Source organism: Sylvia atricapilla, chromosome 14, assembly GCF_009819655.1.
Source record: "Sylvia atricapilla isolate bSylAtr1 chromosome 14, bSylAtr1.pri, whole genome shotgun sequence".
In the NCBI taxonomy this organism is placed as follows: Eukaryota; Metazoa; Chordata; class Aves; order Passeriformes; family Sylviidae; genus Sylvia; species Sylvia atricapilla.
The window spans coordinates 412,648-433,545 of NC_089153.1; the positions used below are offsets into that span (position 1 = coordinate 412,648).

The window sequence follows — 20,898 nt, forward strand, 5'->3', positions numbered from 1 at the left end:
TCTCTGATGAAAGCCCTTGCCCTATAACAGAGTTGCCACTGTGCTACCTGACACACTGAGCAGTGAAGAAATGCTGTGGTTATATTCAGCTCTGAATACTGGTGTCACCTTTTTCTTGCCCAGGAGTATGTACAGATTTCCATTTCACAGCCTCCCAGTCTTTGATATGTTTATTTTCTTTACAGCCATCCTGTGCAAAACATGGGCTATTCATCAGGGATGCTCATGAGAGGTTCCTCAGCTGAAGTTCATAAAGTTTCATATTTTAGCTGAAGTCTAATCTGTAAAATTAATTTCTTTCTACAAGTTTTTTAAACAAGCTGGACCAATCTTCCTTCTTTTCAATCAAAAATGTGTTCTAACATTGCTGTAAGTGCGTAAATTATTCTCTCTGGTCCTGCATTCTCACATTACCATGAAGAGCCCTTGTGAGAGCATCTAGGAACATCTGAGTACCATTTCAGAGAATGGGCTAGAAGAGCAAAGCCTTGTTGAAAAGGCAGATGTGAGACCAGTATAAAAGCATATCATGTTTTGAGGAAAAACCATCCTTTCTCCAGTGAGATGCCCTGCATTCACAGTACTTGAATGTTTGGTTGTTTTACTGTCTCTGTGTGGGCAAAGTTTTTATTTCCTGGTGCCCTGCTTGTCCCATGGCACGGTACTACAGCTGTGCATCTGGCTGAGGAGGCAGAGTGTCCTCTGGGCTGTGGTGAGCTACCACAGGACGGATCTAACCCAAGCAGAAAACTCATGATATTTGAGTTATTATGGTGCAGCCACATTGGAAGCTGAGGCCCTAAATACCATGTGTGATGAGAAAGGTGCTAGGTCTGAAAAAAAGGTGTGTGACTGGAGCAGGACTTCCAGGAAGGAGCTGGAGATCAGAGTGGAGTGAAACACAGTTCAGAGTTGCCACTCTGGCACCTGCTCCAAGGCCAGCACGAGCCAAATTTGGTTCCACTCCCAGAAAAGTCAACGAAACCCATTTGAAGTGCAATGACCTCATGCTGTGCTGCATGATGAGTGGCTTGCCAGCACTGCTGTTAATAGCAGCATTTATCCCAGGTACAGTCGGTGGAACACAGAGTTACAGCACTTCTGTGAGGCTGGGCAGGGGAGCCTGGGACTAAAAGAGGCTGAAACTCTTATCTCTGGGTAGGCTCTCTCTTGGCTTCAGAGTCTGACTGCTCTGGGAACTACCCACACATCTTCCTATTTAATCAATCCCTTCCTGTGGTGCCATTCTCAACATCAGTGCCATCCCATACTGATAGGAGAGGAGCAAGTATTTGTCGAGGACTTCAAGACCTGAGTTGTCACCAGGGTCCTTTATGTGGTAAGTGATAGAACATGCTGAAAAGTGATACTAGCCAGAAAAAAGGGCAGAAGCTGTTGTGTATCAGGTATGTTAAACAACACTCTGTGATGGTTCTGACCATGCAGTATTTCTTTTCCCACTCTCCCTTAAAATATTTTTTCTTAAGCCACAAAACTTTGTCTTTCTTTTTTTCTTCACAGACAAGCAGAGCAAATACAGAAATAATCTCCAGACATGTTCTGCAGATATTTTTCCTTCTTCAGTCTGTATCTTTTCCTTCCAACCCAAAAGTAAGTGGAGGGTTTGTTTTGTTTTAAAGGGAACATTTGAATGATGTTTCACATAAATATTGTGGGTCAAAAGGAAACTATGCTTCCAGTTAACCAGCCCACCCAAAGGAGGCAGAGTGCAGTCAGGAATGTGGTAGAGGAGAGAGCAATCTGCATAGGTCCCTAAACCACAATATGTTCATCAACAGTGCAACTCCTGATTTCCTTTTCAGAACCAGCACAGGTTGTTGTTTTCTACCAGAAATGCTGTCTGCAAGGCTCCCAGCCCTGTAATTACCATCCTTGGACCTACAAGTCCCAAATTTGTTGAAGTATTTATATATATACTGTGCAAAACATGGTTCTGCTGTAAGGTCCTGTTTAGTCTAAATCCTGCAGCTGCAAGGCCCTATTAACCCAGCTGTGAAGGAAACAGAAGAAAAACTCTTGGTGACAAATGTGAGTATCTCCATGGCTGCTTCCTGCCCAGAGCAGGGTCCTGGCACTGGGAGCAGCAAAGGCTCAGACTCCCACCTCCTCCTGCCCAAAATAAGAACAAACTCCTAACCCTTCACTCAATGACACTTTTCTCAGGTGATGGTGTGACACCCTGCACCATAAGAATCACCTTTCGCAGTCCAAACCCCGTCCCTCTCACTGTGTGAGGGTGCAAATCTGTCAGCCTCATAACACAGCTCCTGCCTTCAATATCCAGCCACAAAACGTAAATTTTGATGTTGTAATATAGAGTTGGACCCTCAGTATGCCCAGCAGCTGGAGCAGCACTGCCCCCAGGGCTGAGGGGGTGTCTGTGAAGGGTACCTTTCCCCTCCAGTATTACTCCTGACAGCAGCTGTAGGAGCTGACACTCACATGATAGGAGGATGAACTTTATTTAGGGGACTAGAGATTAGAAAGGAGGAGCTTTTGGGCTGTGAGATTTGTCTCAGGTTGTCATAAATGGGAGGAAAAAAGAAATGGGTATTCCTTCTGTAGGCTGTACAAGAAGGAGTGGGAAGGGGAGATTGGGGTTTATTGTTCAGGCTTGTGATCTACAGACCTTGCTTAATTTTTCTGTGGAATTTTAAGAACATTCTTAAGATACTGTGTGTGCAACCTGCAGCTATCAGCCAAGGCATTTTGCTATTTTCCTACCTCTTGGAGGTGCTAATTATTCAGCCAAGACAGCAGTGTGAGCAAATGCTTGTGATTTCAATTATCTACTTGGTTTTAATAACAATTCTATACAGTTTGTTTGTTTGTTTGAGCACAAACTGGAAGCAGCTGCAGCTGCACGCTAAGTGTGCCCAGCCCAGCATGTAACAGTTGGTGTTTGTGTCCCCAGGAGCTCTCTGGGCCATGGATCCAGCTTGCACAGCAAGGGCACACCACTCCTCCCTGGATCTGAGAACCTCACCATGGGGTACAACAAATACCTCCGGCCCTACTTCGGTGGTATGTTGGCTCCACACAAGGGAGCATTTAAAGTCAGTCTGTAAGGCTCATGTGGAGGGGAGAGCAGGCTTTAAGCTTGCTTTAGGATTCTCCAGTTTCAAAGGTTGTGTTTCTTTTAAATTAGTTGGTGTCCCAGGCTGGCTTCCTTTCTGTGCATCCACTGTTGTCTTTAATAGCTGGTGCATGTATGTGTAAGGCTTGGGAACATGTCCAGCTGTGTGGTAAGGAGCAGGAATTCATAAACTTTAACATCTCGGTGAAAGATCTGACTAAATAACTAAATTCTGTTCTAACTGTACAGGCTTTTGTTTAGAGCCTGACCTTTCTGCTTTACTTTTGGTCATGTACAGCTATTATAGCTATTTATGCAGCTATAGAGGAACAAAGCCATTCTTCTTGCCAGGATTATTGATTTTTGACATGCTTTCACCTCACACTGAGACACAAATCTGTTTCAAACCTTGATGAGACCCTGGAGAATAGGGAGCAGGCAGGAATTTAGGAACTTATCTGAGGCTTTTGAGCAATTTGGGTGTCAGGTCTCCCACCTTCCAGGTAGGTGAGTGTCGGTCATCACACATAGGAAAGGGTTTCTCAGAATGACGTTCAGAACATGAAAAGTATTGAAAATTTAAGGAACAGCAGTGACCATTTTTACTTCTATTAATTTTGGTTTTGTGTCTGAACCATTAATGACACCCTGTTTGACCGAAAAATTTCCCATCAGCTTTCATAAGGCCACGGATATTTCCCAATGTAGACTGACCTGCTGCTAATGGCAGCCCTGACCTGCTTCCTTTTTTCTGGCCATGGCAAGAAATGTCTGACACAATACAGAATTTACCCTTTTGTTATGCCTGGAATGGCTGACCTGATGCAAGTCTAGAAAAGCTCCTCTAAATCCTGTGACACCAGTGAGCAGATGCTTCTTTACGACATAACAGAGATCCACTGCATGTGCAGCAAATAAAAACCAGCCAGGACACTGGTGTGATGTCCCCCAGAGGCCGAGTCCACAGCTGTGTCCTGTGTTCAGTAAATACAGTGGGTTTGAGTCTGAATAGACAGACATGAACAACAGCCGCTTTAAAAAAAATACACATCTTCTGCAAAGGAAATCTCTTTATGAAGAGTTTAAAACAAACAATCAAAGCCAAAACCATCTGTGAGGAGTTTTGGAAATTGTGTCCATTGGTGGTTCCTGACTGTGATTCAGATGATGAACAGGAGTTTCAGCAGTCCCACGCGGAAAGGCCCCGCAGAGGGCTGTGCTGGGGAGAGCCCCGCGCTCCTCCGGCGTCGGCGGAGTCCGGCCCGGCGCGGCGTCCCCGTGTCCCCGTGTCTCTGTGTCACCGTGTCCCCGTGTCTCTGTGTGCCCGTGTCCCCGTCCCCGTGTCCCCGTGTCCCCGTGTCCCCGTGTCCCCGTGTCTCTGTGTGCCCGTGTCCCCGTGTCTCTGTGTGCCCGTGTCCCCGTGTCCCCGTGTCCCCGTGCCCCGTGTCGCTGTCCGGGGCGGTGCTGCCCTCTGCCGGTGGCTCCCGGCGCTCGCGGCTCTCGGTTCCGCGCATCGCTCTCGGGTGGGAGGTGGAAGCGGGCAGAGGCCGCCGCTCCCCCGCATTTCAGGCAGTTTCTCCTCCTGTTCTCGGCAGCCAGGGACCTTCTCTCCTCTCGGTGCCTCCTCCGGAGGAACTGGGGCTGACCAGCGCTCTCTGAGCTGTGGCAAGTGCTCTGTGCAGAGGTTCCTGGCCTGGCCGCTCTGTGCCTGCTGTGGGCTGGGATCAAGAGACAAAGTGGCCCTGGCTGCCTGTCCAACGGCAGATGCCACTGAAATGCTGCTCATTTAAACTGCTGAGCTTCGCAACCAGTGCTACTTGGTATTTAGCCCCCTTCTCCCATCACCAAACACAGAGCCGCCCCTCCCGAGCAGTGACATCTGCATTCCGGATCATGTAATTTGTGAGCCTGATGGTCTGAAACTGGGTCTGACCCTCTGGGCCTCTGCAGTTTTAGTGACAGCCAGGAAGGCTGAGGACAATGACCACCCTGCACAGCATCCTGAGCAGCTTTTCTGTGCCCTTCACACTTCCCTTCTCTCTGCTGAAGTATTTCTTTCCCTCTGCAGGAGAACCTGTACAAATTGCAATGAGTCTGGACATTGCAAGTATTTCTAGTATATCGGAGAGTGACATGGTAAGTGAAAGAACTTTTATTTTATAAGATAAGATTGGTATATACCTGAGATATACCTGAGATATATACTCACATGTATTCCTGTGTGTCCAGAACAGAAATGGTAGTTTTGGAACTGCTTTGCTGTTCAAGGGCTATTGACCACTTTCAGCAGTAGAATGAAAACAGAGCTTATTTATGACTGTGTAGATTCCATAGTAATGTGGGTTTACAAGTAAATAGAAGTGGTTCCAAAAGTCCTGCTGGTCAAAACCTCAGCACCTTTTGGAAATCAGACCCTGTGGAAATAGAAGAAACCAATCCTGTGTGGCATCCCTTGTGAGGAAGAAAGTTGCATTGTCCACCTGTGCCTGAGGTGTCCAGAAGGCTCAGCAAAGCATCACCTTCAGAGCTGAGTGGTGGTGCTTATTCTTTTCTGGTGGGGCACTGTGAGAATGCTCCAGTCACAGCAGGTTGATTTTGGCAGGCCAAACTCAAGTTAATCCCAGTGTTCTTAGATTCAAAATTCCTATTAAAATAGAAGGCACAAGTTTTCCTTTTTCACTTGTTTGAGATTTTTTTTAAGACATCCCTGACATAACAGGTTGGATTCACTTACCTTTTTTCTCCAAAGTGCCTCTTTGATGACCAGATTTATAGTATCTGTTGAATTTCCCAGCTCTTGGCAATGACTGATCTGTAATGTCAATGAGTTGTGGTATGGCTTCAAATGTGTGCTTCCCATCTGTTCTCTTACCTGCAAAATGGGCACAAAAGCATCAGTTACAGTATCTGGTCGTTAAAAACATAAAGTACGGTAAGTATAATCTTTAGTCTTCAAACTCCACACCTTAGAGTGAAAGTGTATTAGAAATATTACAGAGGGAAAATCTGTGATAAAAGTGAAGCTTGAAGCTTGGCTGTGATAGGTTGAACAAGGATGTGTTCTGCCCCTTGTTACACACGTGGTGTGCCCCAGCTGTGCCATACAGGTGCCTGGACACACATCCTCAGGCTCCGCTCCCAGGATTTGCTCTGTTTCCCAGGATTACACAGCCACCATCTCCCTGCAGCAGTGCTGGACAGACCCTCGGCTGGTTTTCCATGGCAACAAGAGCTTCACGCTGGACGCTCGCCTGGTGGAGTTGCTCTGGGTGCCAGACACCTACATTGTGGAGTCAAAAAGGTCCTTCCTGCACGATGTCACTGTGGGCAACCGCCTCATCAGGCTGTTCTCTAATGGCACTGTCTTATATGCCTTAAGGTACAGAGACCTCTGGCTTTGCTGCTGCTGGCTCAATAGATTTCCAAAATTACTTTGGACAGAGCGGGTACCAGCTGTCACGGGTCATGAGTTTGTGCTCAACAAGCCAGCTGTGAATTCTCTGCTGATCCCTTTCCCTTGTTCGGGCCTTTGGAAATGCTTATCAAGGATCAGGATCTCCCATCACAGTACATGCTGTATCCTGAGGCCTGCTCAGAAAACTCATGACTTTAGGTGTCACTGAGGAAAAATCCAGTCAGATGGGGGTAGGGGAGGAATGGAAGGAGGACATCACAATAGTAAAAGTTTAACTGATAATGGGAAACCATTTACTTATCCAGTAACAGGTAGCAATGACTTCCGTTTTTTACCAAGAAGTGTATTTGTCCATGAACTCCAGGAAGGTGCACAGCACTTGAGTTAGCAATTCCTACAGTGCTCTCCTTAGCTTGCAGTAGCGGGGTCCCAGTTACCTCACCTACCTCCATGTCAGACCAAGCCAGAGTCATGCCACAAGTGCTGACTCCTTAAGATGAGCAAATTGTAGCAATTGGAAAAAATGTGAATCTACATTCTATATCCCACCAGATCAAAGCAAAATTCCTCCTTGGGCTATATTTTCATTGGGGTGGCTGCAAAGAGTGCTTTTTCTTGAGAGTTCTCAATTAATTCATATCATAGGTCCAAATAATCTAGATAGAGCAGAGTTTTGCGATCCAGTTTGCTGTGTAAAACATGCTCTTACTGCAATTTTCAATTTCTTTCTCTTCCTACAGAATCACTACTACTGTTGCCTGTAACATGGACCTGTCAAAATACCCTATGGATACACAAACATGCCGATTGCAGCTAGAAAGCTGTAAGTATAGCCTTCTAGAAAAGTCTAAATTTGTTTATTCATAAGTAACTACACATCTTGAATATTTGGATTAAGCACAGTAGCTTCCTGGAGTAGATTTTTATTCCTGCAAATTATAATGTCCAAAAGAAAACAACTTCTATGTCATCATTCTTGAAATGTTTGTGTTGTAATCCATAGTCCAGAGAATTCCTATCACTGTGCAGTTTATGCAAAAAAGTGGTAATAAAGAATATTTTTAAGTGTAGATAATTCAATCTTGCACAGAAATAATTGCACATAATATTGGTTGGCTTTCAAAATTTAGGTCCTTTTGAACACACAGCTTCTTCAAAACGAACTTGTGGGGTAAGTGCATGTGATAGAGTACAAGGAACAATTCTCACATCTTTTGGTAGCTACTACCTATGGCATGCCCCCAAATCCCCACTGTAAAAGTACATTGGGAAGGGTGGTTCTCACAAGAATTGAAATTGAACATGGCTCTCAAACTCATGAGCTGAAATTAGGGCCAAACCCAGGTTTGTGGTACCTGCCCCCCAACCAGGGAGGGGATGCAGAGGATGGGGGCCCTCGTCAACAGAAGAGTCTCAGGCTGGGGACTTTCTAGAAGAGGAATTATCAGTGAGTTCTGCTCTCAGTCAGATTAAAGCTCACCTATGGCAATGAAAGAGAGAAAGACTGAGAAAGACTTCAGGGCAATGTGGGCCACTGCAGAGATGTTACCCCAAAGCTCAGCCAGCGCAGTGCAGCTGCTCCAGACCTGTGATGAGCAGGCAGCCAGCTCCTGCTGCATGGCACAAAACCAAACTTCCACCATCTCAGCATGGAAAATTCATACCAGCTTTTTAACTTCTGGGGTTGCAGCATGAAGCACCTAGGGAAGCACATATTATTTTCACATTAAAATCATATTATTTCAGCATGGTTCACTTTATTACAAAGAATAGCTCCTGAAATAATAATGATTGGCCTGTTCTGCTAAAGTGGAGCATGTTTAGGCCTGGTTTAAAACTGATTGGGTCCTACATCATGCTCAGTTGCTGTATAATTCCAATGAAATTACATACATATTGCCCACTGGAGATTTCATTAGGATAAGTGCCCAGAAATAATGTTATTTAAATATACACCAGATGAATTAACAACAATCTATCACTTATTATAAAATTTTCCTGAGTAACCACGATTTATAAAACCATTTAGGAACTTTGAAAAGTCAGATGTTTAGGATTCTGCTCAGGGATTCATGCTCTGGACACCTAATTTAGGAGTTCATCACGCCCAAGCTCTGGTAATTTGTGTCTAATAAGAAAACACAATTAGGTGTAAATAGAGCTGCAACTGCATCTGATTCCTTCCAGCAGGACAAATGAGTTATTATCAGAATCACAGTGTCCTTACTCATGGTCTCAAACAAGGGCTCTTAATAAAAAAATTAAATCAGTGAAACTGATGGACCTGTTTCCTAAATTAAGTCAAATTTTTGAAGGGAGTGGCAGGCTGGCAACTCAGGACAAGATTTATCCTTCAGACTGAGGTATCCCTCAGTCTAACCTGAGGTCATTTAAACGCTTACATCCCAGGAGGCATGCACCCAGATGGCGTATGTGGAGTCCCACTGCTTTGAGGCAGGAATTTGGTGTTACCTAAATGTTGTGTGCATTTATTTATCCTCAGTAACTTAATGCCTTTGAGGAGAGGAGGAATGGCATGTAGAAAAAGTTGTTTTTATGAGCAGGTTTTCTGGACAATGTGTACCCAGTCAGAGGAGCTTGGTTCATAACCACATAGTAGCCTCAGCTGTAAGCTCCTGACTAACTGAAAACGCATTTTCTGATGTTTTGAAACACTTGAATAGATGACCCAGTGAAATGTGCTTCTGCTCCATGGTAAGAGGCTCAGTCAGATCTGAATTCTCTTTTTTAACCACTGTATTTCTCCTACTCTCCTCTCAGACTGAAAGAGAGACTATGTTTGGGGGTTAATATCCCATTGGATCTAATCAAGCTGTGTATGTCAGCAATGGATTATCTTTAAAAACATAAATACTCCATGCCAACAACTGCAATAGGCTCTCAGCAGCCTTGAATGTTGTGTGTCATTCCCAGAGGCATGTGCTCCCATCCACATCTGAAGCAGCAGATCAAGGGCAGTGAGGGGAAGCACAGCCGATGTCCCCCCGTGGTCAGACACAGCTCAGGGGCCTCTGTCCACTCTGCAGTGCTGGGGCCAGGGTCCTGCTCCCTGCACGAGAGCAGGGCACAGGTGGGCTCCTCCTGGCCACAGCAGTCACACAGTGTCTGTGCTCTCCTCAGGGGGCTACAATGAGAACGATGTCACCTTCACCTGGCTGAGGGGAAACGACTCCGTGCATGGCATCGAGAAGCTGCAGCTCTCCCAGTACATGGTGGAGCACTATCACACCCTGGTCTCCAAGTCACGGCGGGAGACAGGTAAAGCCAGGAGAGAAAAAAGCAGGGAAAGCTCTTGGGTATTCCCCATCCCATCTCCTCTCCTCCTGTGGGCTAGGATGGTTTTACTCAGTCCTAAAGCAGTTAAAGCCTTTAGCAGATCTTAATCTCATGAAACGAGATGAACAGAAAGGTGATGACATCCTATTAGTTGTAGTCAGGATATTCTGTAAGATGGAAATCCACACAAATATGGAGGTTTAAAATATACTGTATTCATTTGATGGATTTTAATTTTTTTTTTGATTCTCCTTTTTTTCCTCCACACTTACCTGAAGAAACTCTATTCCTTCTATCCAGGTATGCAGTCTATACATATTGCAGAGAGCAATATATATAGTAACTACAAGTAAAATTAATTTTTAAATATACATTTGTTTGTAAATTACAGTTCTATCATGATGCCATAACATATTTTTGTAGATCAGAATTCAATGTCTTTTTCATTATCAGTGTAAAGTACTCTTCTCCAATTACAGGTACTATGAAAGGGGGCAAAACTTCCTTAGAATGACAAGGCTTTAAAAGTAACGTTTTGTTATTTTGTTGCATACACAGCCCATGAACAATATGGACTTTGTCTATACATTTCAAAGGGATTTTTTTTAATACAGCAGAACTATGTCCTGAAAACACTACTGATCCAGCCTCAGAACCCTTATGTCAGTATTTACAACAAATTGTTTTTAAAAGATGACTGAACTTTTTTGAGCACAAAAAGATACCATTTTAAAAAATCACAACTCACTAATGAAAACGAGGGTCTGATTCTCTGTGATGAGAAGGCATAGGGATGCTTTGGGATGTAAGCCAGAAACTGCTGGCATCAGGAGACAAATGTTTTGTCTGTTTTTCAGCCATCAGGTAAGGCTCACACCAGTAGTACCCTTCAGAGCATGTGTTTGGAAAGTTGTGCTGTGCTGAGTGTGAGAGAACAGGTGAGAGCATCAGCTTGAAGCTGAAGCCCTGCTGTAACATTCCTGCTGTGCTCAGGGGCAGGAGCCCCCTTGCAAGGTGTGTGCTGTTCAGATGGTATTGTTCAGATACCTCTTTGCTTCAGTGCTGTGTGTGTCCTCCTGTGTCAGGTGTGTTACCTGCATATGCTCTGCTGAGCTCCATAAGCTGAAGGGCTGGTACTGGGCTGTTCCAATTTTACTTCAGGTGTCCTAGGGAATCTCACATTCACCAAGTCTCTTGGTTTCATAAACAGGCAGTTACTCCCGGCTGATACTACAGTTTGAATTGAGAAGAAATGTCCTTTACTTTATTTTGGAGACCTATGTGCCCTCCACTCTGCTCGTCATGTTGTCTTGGGTTTCTTTTTGGATCACACTGGACTCAGTGCCTGCAAGAACTTGCATTGGTGAGTTCTTGCCTGAGGAATGGAGAAGACTTAAGCAGGCAGAGGAGCCTTTGAAGGCCGGGTAGGCAGTACTTTTCTTGAGCTACCTGCTCCAGGATAAATTGTCTGCTCGTCTTCTGCTGTTCTTTGGGGCAGATCTGGGTTGTTGTGGAGGAGATGCTGTGGAAGGGATTCGTGCCCACCAGGAGATCCACTGCAGTGAGTAGAGGACAAAGCACACAGTCTTTGTGGTATGCTTTGGAGGGAGGATGATGAGGGGATTTTTTACTGAAAGCATGAAAAAGCAGATAGCAAATTGCCTATTGGAGCCAAGCTGCTGAAGGCAGGGAGAGCCTGTGTGAAGCCAGTGAATGGGACAAAACCATTTCAGTTGCTATGATGGATGATTTGAATTTGGTAAGAAGTTAATGTGCTTCATCTGGCCAGCAACAGAGGGCAATGACATGAGTAGAAGGGTAGGCCAAGGCTTCTCCACAAGTGTCCACAAAAAAGGTCTCTCTGTTTTCTAAGGAGTTACAACAGTGCTTTCTATGACAACTCTGATGATCGGTTCACGAACTTCACTTTCAAAAACCAACTGCTTCATTAAGGCCATTGATGTTTATCTTGGCATCTGCTTCAGTTTCATCTTTGGTGCCCTTGTGGAATATGCAGTGGCTCACTACAGCTCATCACAGAAGAATGCAGCTAAAGTACCAGAAGAGGTAAGGACCGAGGTACCTTAATAAGGCCAGTGGTCTTGGACTGAGAGCAATTAGTTCTTCATTAACTGAACAAGACAAATGGTCTCCTGCTATGGATACATCAACAATGCTTCTCCTAACTAGCAATAAATCTAAACTTTTGTGTGTAACAAACACATGAATAGCACAGGAATGCTGTGTTCTCTAGCAGACTTCTGAGCAGCAGCCTTAACTGGCAGTCCTGTTGGGTTCACAGGACCACATCCAGAAAGGCCCTCCTAGGATTAGGCAGCAGCTGAAAGGTATGTTTGAATATTGGGACAACCAAATATGAAGCTATGTTCCTATGTCTTTTTCCTTATGATCTCCTTCCTCTGAAGGATAAGACAGATCTTAAAACTGTGCACGCTTTTTTCCTAGGGGGCTGCAAATGAACTGTCTGAAGAAATGGAAGAAGTTAACATCAACAACATCCTCAACAATTCCATCACCAGCTATAAACAGAAGATCAGCTTCACAAGCATTGAGATTTCCAGCGATAATGTTAACTGCAGTGATTTGACCATGAAAAGTCATGAGAAAATCAAGTATGTCTTGAGAAACAAAATGCATAGGATTATTGGTTATTTCACAATTCAGAACCCTGGCAATGTGGACCATTACTCCAAATTGCTTTTCCCTTTCTTTTTCATGGTGGTCAATGTGTTTTATTGGGCTTATTATCTATATTTTTAGTAGAAATTAGTTGCTCCAATCTCCTACTTCAGCAGGAAAGTAATTGTGCCAGTGGGCATCCAGGTACCTAACCTCTGTGAATTCGATGTGGACAAAATCTTCCTTGTGTTTCCTGAGGTACCCAGAAGTGTGTGAGATGAGCGTGCAGCAGAAGCACTGGCTCTGACAGCAGCTGTTCAGCTGAGTGGCTGTGCTGGGCTTTTTTGTACCTACCTGCATTTCATTCCACACCTCACCTGGCTGGAGATAGATGGGTGTGCAGGATTCCACTAGCAGCTACAGAGAACTACACTTGGCAGAATTATTTTGGTATCTTGGAGCAGCTTGGAACCTTCGAGTTGAGATGTTCCAGAGGATGTGTAGGATAATGACTGTTACTTTTTGTTTGCCAGAGAGAACAGAGAGACTGTGATTGCTGCCTCAATAGCTGCTCTGTTGCAATGAGAGCCCTGAGGCAGCACCAGTAGCTCACTGCAGTGCAGCACAGAGGGATGCTCCGGTGCATGGTGCTGCTTTGCCCCGGGTGCTGCAGTGCCAGGACGGTGATTTGGTACTGCTCAGTGGTGCCTCTCTGCTTTTAACATCTGTCACTCACTGAAGTAACCCGCACTTGCTGAAGTTCTCCATTCCTGAGACAGATGGAAAGTTGTTATTTGTAGAGCTTCATTTTTCCAGAGATTTGGGAACATGAAATAGAGGCAGCAAAATAATTTTGTAACCCTTCTCTTACTCTCTTCCTGCTGTTTTGCAGTTGAACAGATTCTACCACTTTCATTGTCTTCTTCAAAAATTATTTTTTGTCCTGGAGAGTGTTACCTTCAGCCTTCACTGATAGAAGTAGCTCTCACTCCTTGCCAGCCATAAGCACAAGTGGCCCATTTGTCATCCCTTCCTTTATGTGGCTGTGCAGCTGTGCCAATTCAGCAGTGATGCTGGGAGAAAAAGATGCGTGGGTTGGGGCAAGGTAGTCTAAATCACCCTTTCACTCTCTATTTTAGGCTGAAACACTGTTATGTTTTTGAGAAAAATCATATTCTAAGTGGGCTCTGGAAACTGCCCAAAGTCAGCTTTGTTTATCCTGCAATCAGCAGGAGCTAGAGTTTTCTTTTAAAGATAAATGAAATGTTGGTGGACAGTTACATTAAAACCCAAATGCCATTTGGTACTGTGTAGCTTAAGAGTATCGAAAGTCTTTATTTGCTGGTTGTAAAATGAACGTTATGGCAGATTCCCCCACCCCAGCACCCTCTTTTGGTCTCTGCTGCTTTCATCACTGACACGGGGCAATCCTGCAGTTATGTGGGCAGAACTGGAATTGCCTGCAGTGGCTCCATTCAGCAGAGTTCTGGCTGGGTGGGGCTTCTCAGTTTGTAGCTTATGTTACAGTCTCAGCAGGTAGTGTTGCTTAACTTAAGGATCTTTTCTTGGGGATTCCTAGAGAAGGTAAGCAGAGCACTTGAAACTATAGATTTTTTACTTTAATAACTTTTTATTGAATCACTTCACTACACTGTACTGTGAGGGATCTAACCCACATATTCACAAATCATCACTTTTACAAAGAGCAGCACAAGTAGACAGAGGGGAACAGGCTAACAATGGCAAGTGGTTAAACACAAACTCCAATAATCAAGTGTTGACTTGTATATACTGGCATTTGAAGTTCAGTCCATTAAATGTAATAAAGTGAATGTTTGTGATATGAACACAACCCCTCAGAGAGATTCTCTACTAAAAAAAAAAAATCGTTATCTCTTTTCTGTATTGGTTTCTTTCTTTAAAACCCAACTAAAATGACATAATGTGTTTTACACTAGCTGCCAAATATTAATGTTAACAAAAGGAATTTCTTTGTACAAAGCAGTCCAAGATGATCGAGTCCAGCTATTCCTCCAGCCCCACCAAGGCCACTGCTAGCCCTTGTCCCCAAGTGTCACATTGTCACATCTACATGGCTTTCAAAGCTCTCCAGGACTGGGTACTCCACCACTGGCCTGGACAGTCTGTTCCAATGCCACCGCCTTTCCAGTGAGGAAATTTTCTATAATATCCAACCTGAGCCTGCCCTGGCCCAGCCTGAGGCCATTCCCTCTCCTCCTGTCCCTGTTCCCTGGGAGCAGAGCCCGACCCCCCCGGCTGTCCCCTCCTGTCAGGGGCTTGTGCAGAGCAACAAGGTCCCTGAGGCTCCTTTTCTCCAGGCTGAGCTCCTTTCTCATGTCCCTCAGCTACTCCTCATATGAGTTGTGTACAGACTTTCCCAGAAAGGCCTTTTCCAACCTGAACAATTCCCTGATTCCTGCAGGTGGCTGTCCACAAGGCTTGCTTTCATTAGCCACAGCTTTTGTTGCAACTTCAGTGCTTGGACATGGCTCAGGTCTGGCACCAGGGGTGAATCCTATTTTCTTCAAGAGACAGGAGTAGTTTATGCAAGATCCATGTGCAGCAGAGACAAGGTGAGATAATGTGCTTTATATCACACCTTGGTTTCTAGTCCCTTTCCCAGAGTAGGACCAAGATAGAAATATCTGTGCATTCACTATCATGGAGAACACTCAGTATTGCTGTGAGAGAAAGCAGGAGCAGCCAAAGGAATATTCCCTATATTTCCTCTCTGTGGCTGATTTGCTGACTGGTTTTAGGGACAGGTAGTTTTTGCTACTGTGACTTTCCATTATAAAGTTTCCATTGCTTTGGAAAATACTAACTTTGCTCTGTAGACAGACAGGTCCCACAGTTATAAGTCAAATATCCTAAAGATTTAGTTCCCAGTAATAATAGGGCTAAACCCAGCACCACCAGAGGCAAAACCTATATTATTTTAAATGAAACTTCTCATAAATATCCAGCTATTAATTAATTTTTTATCAGCTGCTCCTCTATAAACTAGACAAGGCAAACTATCTTATCCATCAGCATTAAGGTTGCTGAGAAAAAATTCTCTGTATTCATTGTCTGCAAGTTTTGGAGATCTCCCTTTCCATTAGACTTCCCCAGGAAACACTGTGGTTGCCACTCTGGAGAACTTTGTTGGTAGCAGCACCAGTGTCAGCTTTGGGCTTCAGCCTCCTCATGTTCCTCCTGTCTCTGCCTCTGTAGTGGAGGGCTGGACAAGCATCCACAGCAGCCAAAGCTGACGCTGCTCTAACTGTCAGCTGAAAGCACCTAGAAACATTGCTGAAGTCAGAACTTGTGTGAGTTTGGGGTTTTGTATTTTGTTTCTTCCAGCCACTCTCCAAATGCTTAGAGCACATTTTTTTCTGGTCTGCAGTAGGAGCCAGGCCAGTTTTCCAACCTCCTGCTGCATGTTGAACCCAGAAGGGCTGAGAATAGCAAGGGGCACACATTGGCATTGCTGGACATTTTCACACTCATGCTAGCCACACCCTGGTGGAAGAGATAAGTGGGTGCCACCCAGAGCCCTACTTGTATTTCCCACCCTTTCCTGCCCATTGCCTGCAGGACCCCCAGCCCACTGCCTGATTTCTGTCCTGCTCCTTGTAGCTTGGCTGCGTGTGCATCCAGAGACTCTTTCTTGTGTTGCTCTTTTATTCTCTGGGTTTGTGTGCCAAGGTCTGATGTGTTTTCCCTAAGCCCTGATGCCTTTGAAGCCCTGCTGTACCTAGTAGCACTCCCATGACACTGTGATGTACGCAGAAACTGCCTTTGACACAAAAATTGCTTCACTCTGCATGAAACCTGAGTAAAACATGACACCTATGGTCTGTGGAAAAAAGAGAGCTGATGGAAAAGCATTCCCAAAACAAAGGCAGAAGGTGGACAAAAGTTCATGTCCTCCTCTCAACAGGAAGAAGAACAATGATGGCTCTTGCTTCTACCTGCAGTTCATGGTAGAAGTGTACAAAAAAAGGGTTAAGAGGAGCAGGCTGTATTTGCCAGGGTGGAAGTGTGGTCAGGGTATATGGGTGAAATGTCCTCCTGGTATTTTCTGTGAAAGTCTCCTAGCTGCAACTCTCACCTCTCAAGAGAATGACTTCAGGGAAATGCTTGATTAACAACTGTTGATGTTTCCAGCACCACCTTTCTGTTCTGGGATGGGAAGCTCAGATGTTTCTGGATAAGACTGCAGTGTTTTCAGAAATTCAGTCTATTTAAAAGACAGCAGAGACACAGAACAGGCTTGAAAAGAGCACTTGATATATCTACCTTCTTGGAAAGAAATAACTTGTGGGAAAAGGAAATCAGTAAGCCTTTATTGAAACAAATCCAGCATTTCACACCAGCACAGTGACATCAGGCACTTCTTTTATCTTTTCAAGTTAAAATTTGGATGTCTGTAGTGACCAGTAATGAATATGCTAAAGTACGTAACAGGAGAAATCTACAGTCAGCCACTGTTGGAGACAGTTGCAAGGTGAATCAGCCAAAGTCTGGTCAAAGACTTTCATGGAAAGATCAGCTTACAGGTAAGAGGCAGACATTAATTTTGATTTTTTAAAAATTATATGTGAAACCTTAAAGAAATGAACCTTCCTTTTAACCTACAAAGAAAATAATAAAAATGTTATTAAAATATGCAAAATTTATAATTTAATTACACAATTACTGTCTTATAGTCTAATAGCCCCACTATATTTTGCATATTAGTGAGCAATTGCTTTCTTAAAGCTCACAGCAGAATTATTTACTTGAAGCTGGAGAATAAGTTGATTATGGATCTGCTTTTGATTAATGGATTTAATAATCATGTTACAGTAAGATTAACTTATAGTTCATGTGCTTACAGCACTAATGATGAGATTCATGAAAGCAGTGTCAGCACATAGGACTGGCCCTAGAAAAGGCCCTGTCTGGAAATCCCAGGACTGCTCCAGTCAGCACTTTTGGGAGGAACCAGCGCACGGCATCAGTCACCCCTGTTTGCCACTTACTTCAACAAAATTAGATACTCCTCTCAGGTGAGCTAAGCACCTCAACTGAAGCTCAGTTCTGGATACTGTGGGGGGAAAACGTTTTCCTAGGAGACAGGTACAGTAGCAGGTAATGCACATACCCACTGGATACAGCCATCTGTAGCCTGCTATGACCCAGTATAACAGGCTGAACATTCTTTAATGCTTCTTTTGGGCACATAATGCAAGTATAAAATTCCTTGGATAGAAACACACTGAGGCAAGATTACCTGTTTCTAAGGAACCTCAAGTATAGGTAGGTAGTACAGCCTGAGAGACAGACCACTCTAGTTTCTAAACTTGACTCCGGGTGTTCAAGGGGAGGAACCATTGCAGGACAGAGAAGGTAGAAGGAACACGTGAAATATTTTTGTGTTCTGGTGTTATTCCTCATAGAACTCCTGTGCATGTCTGTGTAAGAACCAGATCTACAAGTATGGCAGGAGCCACACTGAGAAACCTTTACTTAATTAAAACTCATGTTGACACAAATAAAAACAGAATAAAGAGCCAAACCATATATTGTCTGAAAGAGCAGAACCTCAAAAATTGCTGGCAACAGGACTTCAAATTGCATCAGCCACCTACCTCACCTATTATTATACAAAGCAGAACAATGTGATACAAATAAGAAGCTAAGCATAAGGCAGCCCAGGACTGCTTTGCCATGTCCTCTCTGGGCCCATCCTCCAACTCGTGTTTCCACAGGAAAGTGGAGATCTCCTGAACTGATCATGCCATATGGAAATACTGGGAATAAGCCAGGGAAATTGCTGTACAGCCAGCACAGCCCTTCGTACTGAGACTAGGGCACGTGAATGCTGCTCCACCTCCCTGTTCAGGACATGATTCTCCAAGGTGTCATTTCCCAGCCGCTGGCAGCCAGCTGCCCATCACTGCAGCCTCCTGCCCTTGCTGGGCTGTGAACCTCCTGTGCCCACACCCTGCAGGCAACACCTGGGGGCTGCTGACTGAAAGATCAGGGCACAGCACTGTTTGTCCTGCAGCTCCAGCATTGACATTCATCCACTGCTGCTTCTGTTTCCTTCTGGGAGATATTTAGAGTTAATCCAAGGTTTGTGCTGAAAAATCAACACTTTACCCTACCAAAGCAAGCTTTGGAGATTGGAGACGTCCTGAAATAATGCATATTTTATTCCTGAAGCAGATGGGACTATGCCTTTAATCTGCCTCTTCAAACTCAGCTGTACATCCTGCTCTTTCTCCCTCTCCCTCCTCTGCTTTGACTGTCACACATCCATCCAGTGTGGGGAGTTCTCCTTAGCTTGTCATAGCTGGCTAGATAATGAAAGACATTCAGAGGCCAAATCTCCATGTCATTCCACAGTCTTTTTACCTCAATTTGTTCCATATGATCTCAGAAATCTGTGACCAAATAACCCTCAGCTGCAGATCATCCGCCAGGTGGCAGCTGTTTAAATAAGACTGCAGGCACTTCCACTTCTTAATTTAAAGGCTGAACCCACCAAGAATTCAGATTACATGAGTCAGGTAAATACCAAAAATGCTTTCTAGGATATCCGTGAGTTTTCTCTGTGCCACCTCACAGGAGGTACCTCCTTGCAATACACTCACTGTCTTGCAGCTCTAAGATCCCAGGTTTACTGAGGAATGCCAAACACAGCTCACCATTACCAGGGTGAGCAGGGATGGTGCTGGCCTGCAGGCCCTTCCTGCTTTGGCTCAACTTTGCACATATGGCTTCACCCCTTTAAACATTCTGTTACTTCATATGAGCCTTAGCAAATCCTTGTCCTATAGGTACTTGTCTTATAGGTACAGACAGATAATGAAATAGAGTGTGATGAGTAGACCCTATAATGCAAAACTATATGTCCAATTAGGACTTTATAAAGAAATGTGAAATAAAACACATCAAAGAGGAAAAAAGAATCAATTTCCTATTAAATTAAGTGGTTATGGGGTTTTTTTTCTGACTCTCCACATTAAAAGCATCAATTACACACATGGTTAGTTTGATTCAGAGTTCAAAGCAAAAACCTGCACCTACAGAATATGAATTATCCCAGTGATCAGCATCCTGCAGGTGTCTCCAGGCTGGCTTTGAGAAGTGTTATCAGTGTAGGCTGAGAGAAATTGCATTTTCTGCTGCTCAGGAGAAGGAAGTGATTTTGAAGCAGCCTGCTACTTAACTCAAAGGAAGAGATAATCTGAAATGATGCATAAGGTATGGAGCTGAATTTGGGAAAAGCCATGGAAATGTTTGGGATGAAAAGTAAACATATGACATCAAAACATTGGCCTTTGTGAATGCATCCAGAGGATGCAAGGCTGGCACAACAAAATGCATCCTTCATGAGTTTATGCAAGCAGTTATACACCATGAACAAAAAAAAAAAAAAAAAAAAAAAAAAAAAAAAAAAAAAAAAAAAAGGGAGGAAAAGCTGCTTGTGGAAGATTTTAGAAAAAGTAGGCATAAGCATGACTTCTCTTTTATTTCAGCATGTTAACAGTGTCTTAGTTTTATGTGTTTATCTTCCTACTGTGATGCATGCAGCTAACATCCAGAGACATTTACTTTGTAGGTAGTGGTGATCCTTGACCCATGGCATTGAGCTGTGCTTGCAGGGCTGCAGGTCCATGGTCCTTCATTTCCCACCTCTACAGCCAGGAAGATAAATTGCTGGTGAGCTGCAAGTGGTTTGAACAATAGTAACAGTAGCCTGTGGGCTACAGACGCAAGATATCAGCAGCAGGACAAGGGAAGGGAGATCACGGAATCACAGAATTTCTAAGTTGAAAGAGCCCTTCAAGACCATCAAGTCCAGCCCAGCCCTAAAACCTCAACTAAGCCATGGTACTGGGCGCTACATCCAGTCTTTTTTTAAACACATCCAGGGATGGAGACTTCACCAGCTCCCCAGACAGACTATTCCAGTACTTTATCACTCTTTCAGTGAAAACCTTTTTCCTAATATCCAACCTGTATTTCCCTTGATGCAGCTGGAGACTGTCCTCTTGTTCTGTCAGCTGCTACCTGAAGAAAGAGACCAACCCCAACCTGATACAACCACCTTTTAGTGAGCTGTAGAGAGTGAGTCATAGAGAGATTTCTCCCAGGAGATAGGGAGCATGTCTAAACCCTGAGATGGAGAAAGAATAGTGCAACACCAGGTGAGAAACCACCCTGCAAAGCCATCTCCCTGAACTGAGCATATATGCACGGAAAAAGCTTGGAAAGAAGTCCATTCTACCTCTTTCATCTTCCTTCACAACCTGCAGTATAAGCACATCTTATGAAACTAAGGCAGAGTAGTGCTTTAAAAGATGAGCACAGCATCGAATACTTTGGCAGAATCTCCTTCTGAAGCTGTAGCATTTTGCTCATGTTTGCCCGTGCTCTAAAAAAACCTTTG

At 44.2% G+C, this 20,898-nt stretch overlaps 1 protein-coding gene across 1 annotated transcript; it reads left to right on the forward strand.

The window, feature by feature from the left end:
* Window positions 1-1,524: 1,524 nt before the first annotated feature.
* On the forward strand, window positions 1,525-14,298 carry GABRP (gamma-aminobutyric acid type A receptor subunit pi). Its single transcript, XM_066328796.1, has 9 exons — window positions 1,525-1,611; window positions 2,936-3,045; window positions 5,166-5,233; window positions 6,259-6,476; window positions 7,253-7,335; window positions 9,654-9,791; window positions 11,020-11,172; window positions 11,683-11,864; window positions 12,276-14,298. Exons 1-9 carry the CDS (start codon window positions 1,556-1,558, stop codon window positions 12,588-12,590), a joined length of 1,323 nt encoding a protein of 440 aa, XP_066184893.1. The 5' UTR covers window positions 1,525-1,555; the 3' UTR covers window positions 12,591-14,298.
* The last annotated feature ends 6,600 nt before the right edge of the window (window positions 14,299-20,898 follow it).

Bases quoted from the DNA above. Each gene is read 5' to 3' on its own strand.
- GABRP (XM_066328796.1), top strand. From the start codon at position 1,556: ATGTTCTGCAGATATTTTTCCTTCTTCAGTCTGTATCTTTTCCTTCCA. The intron at 1,612-2,935 runs GTAAGTGGAGGG...TTGTGTCCCCAG, and splicing joins CTTTTCCTTCCAACCCAAAA to GAGCTCTCTGGGCCATGGAT. The intron at 5,234-6,258 runs GTAAGTGAAAGA...TCTGTTTCCCAG, and splicing joins GTATATCGGAGAGTGACATG to GATTACACAGCCACCATCTC.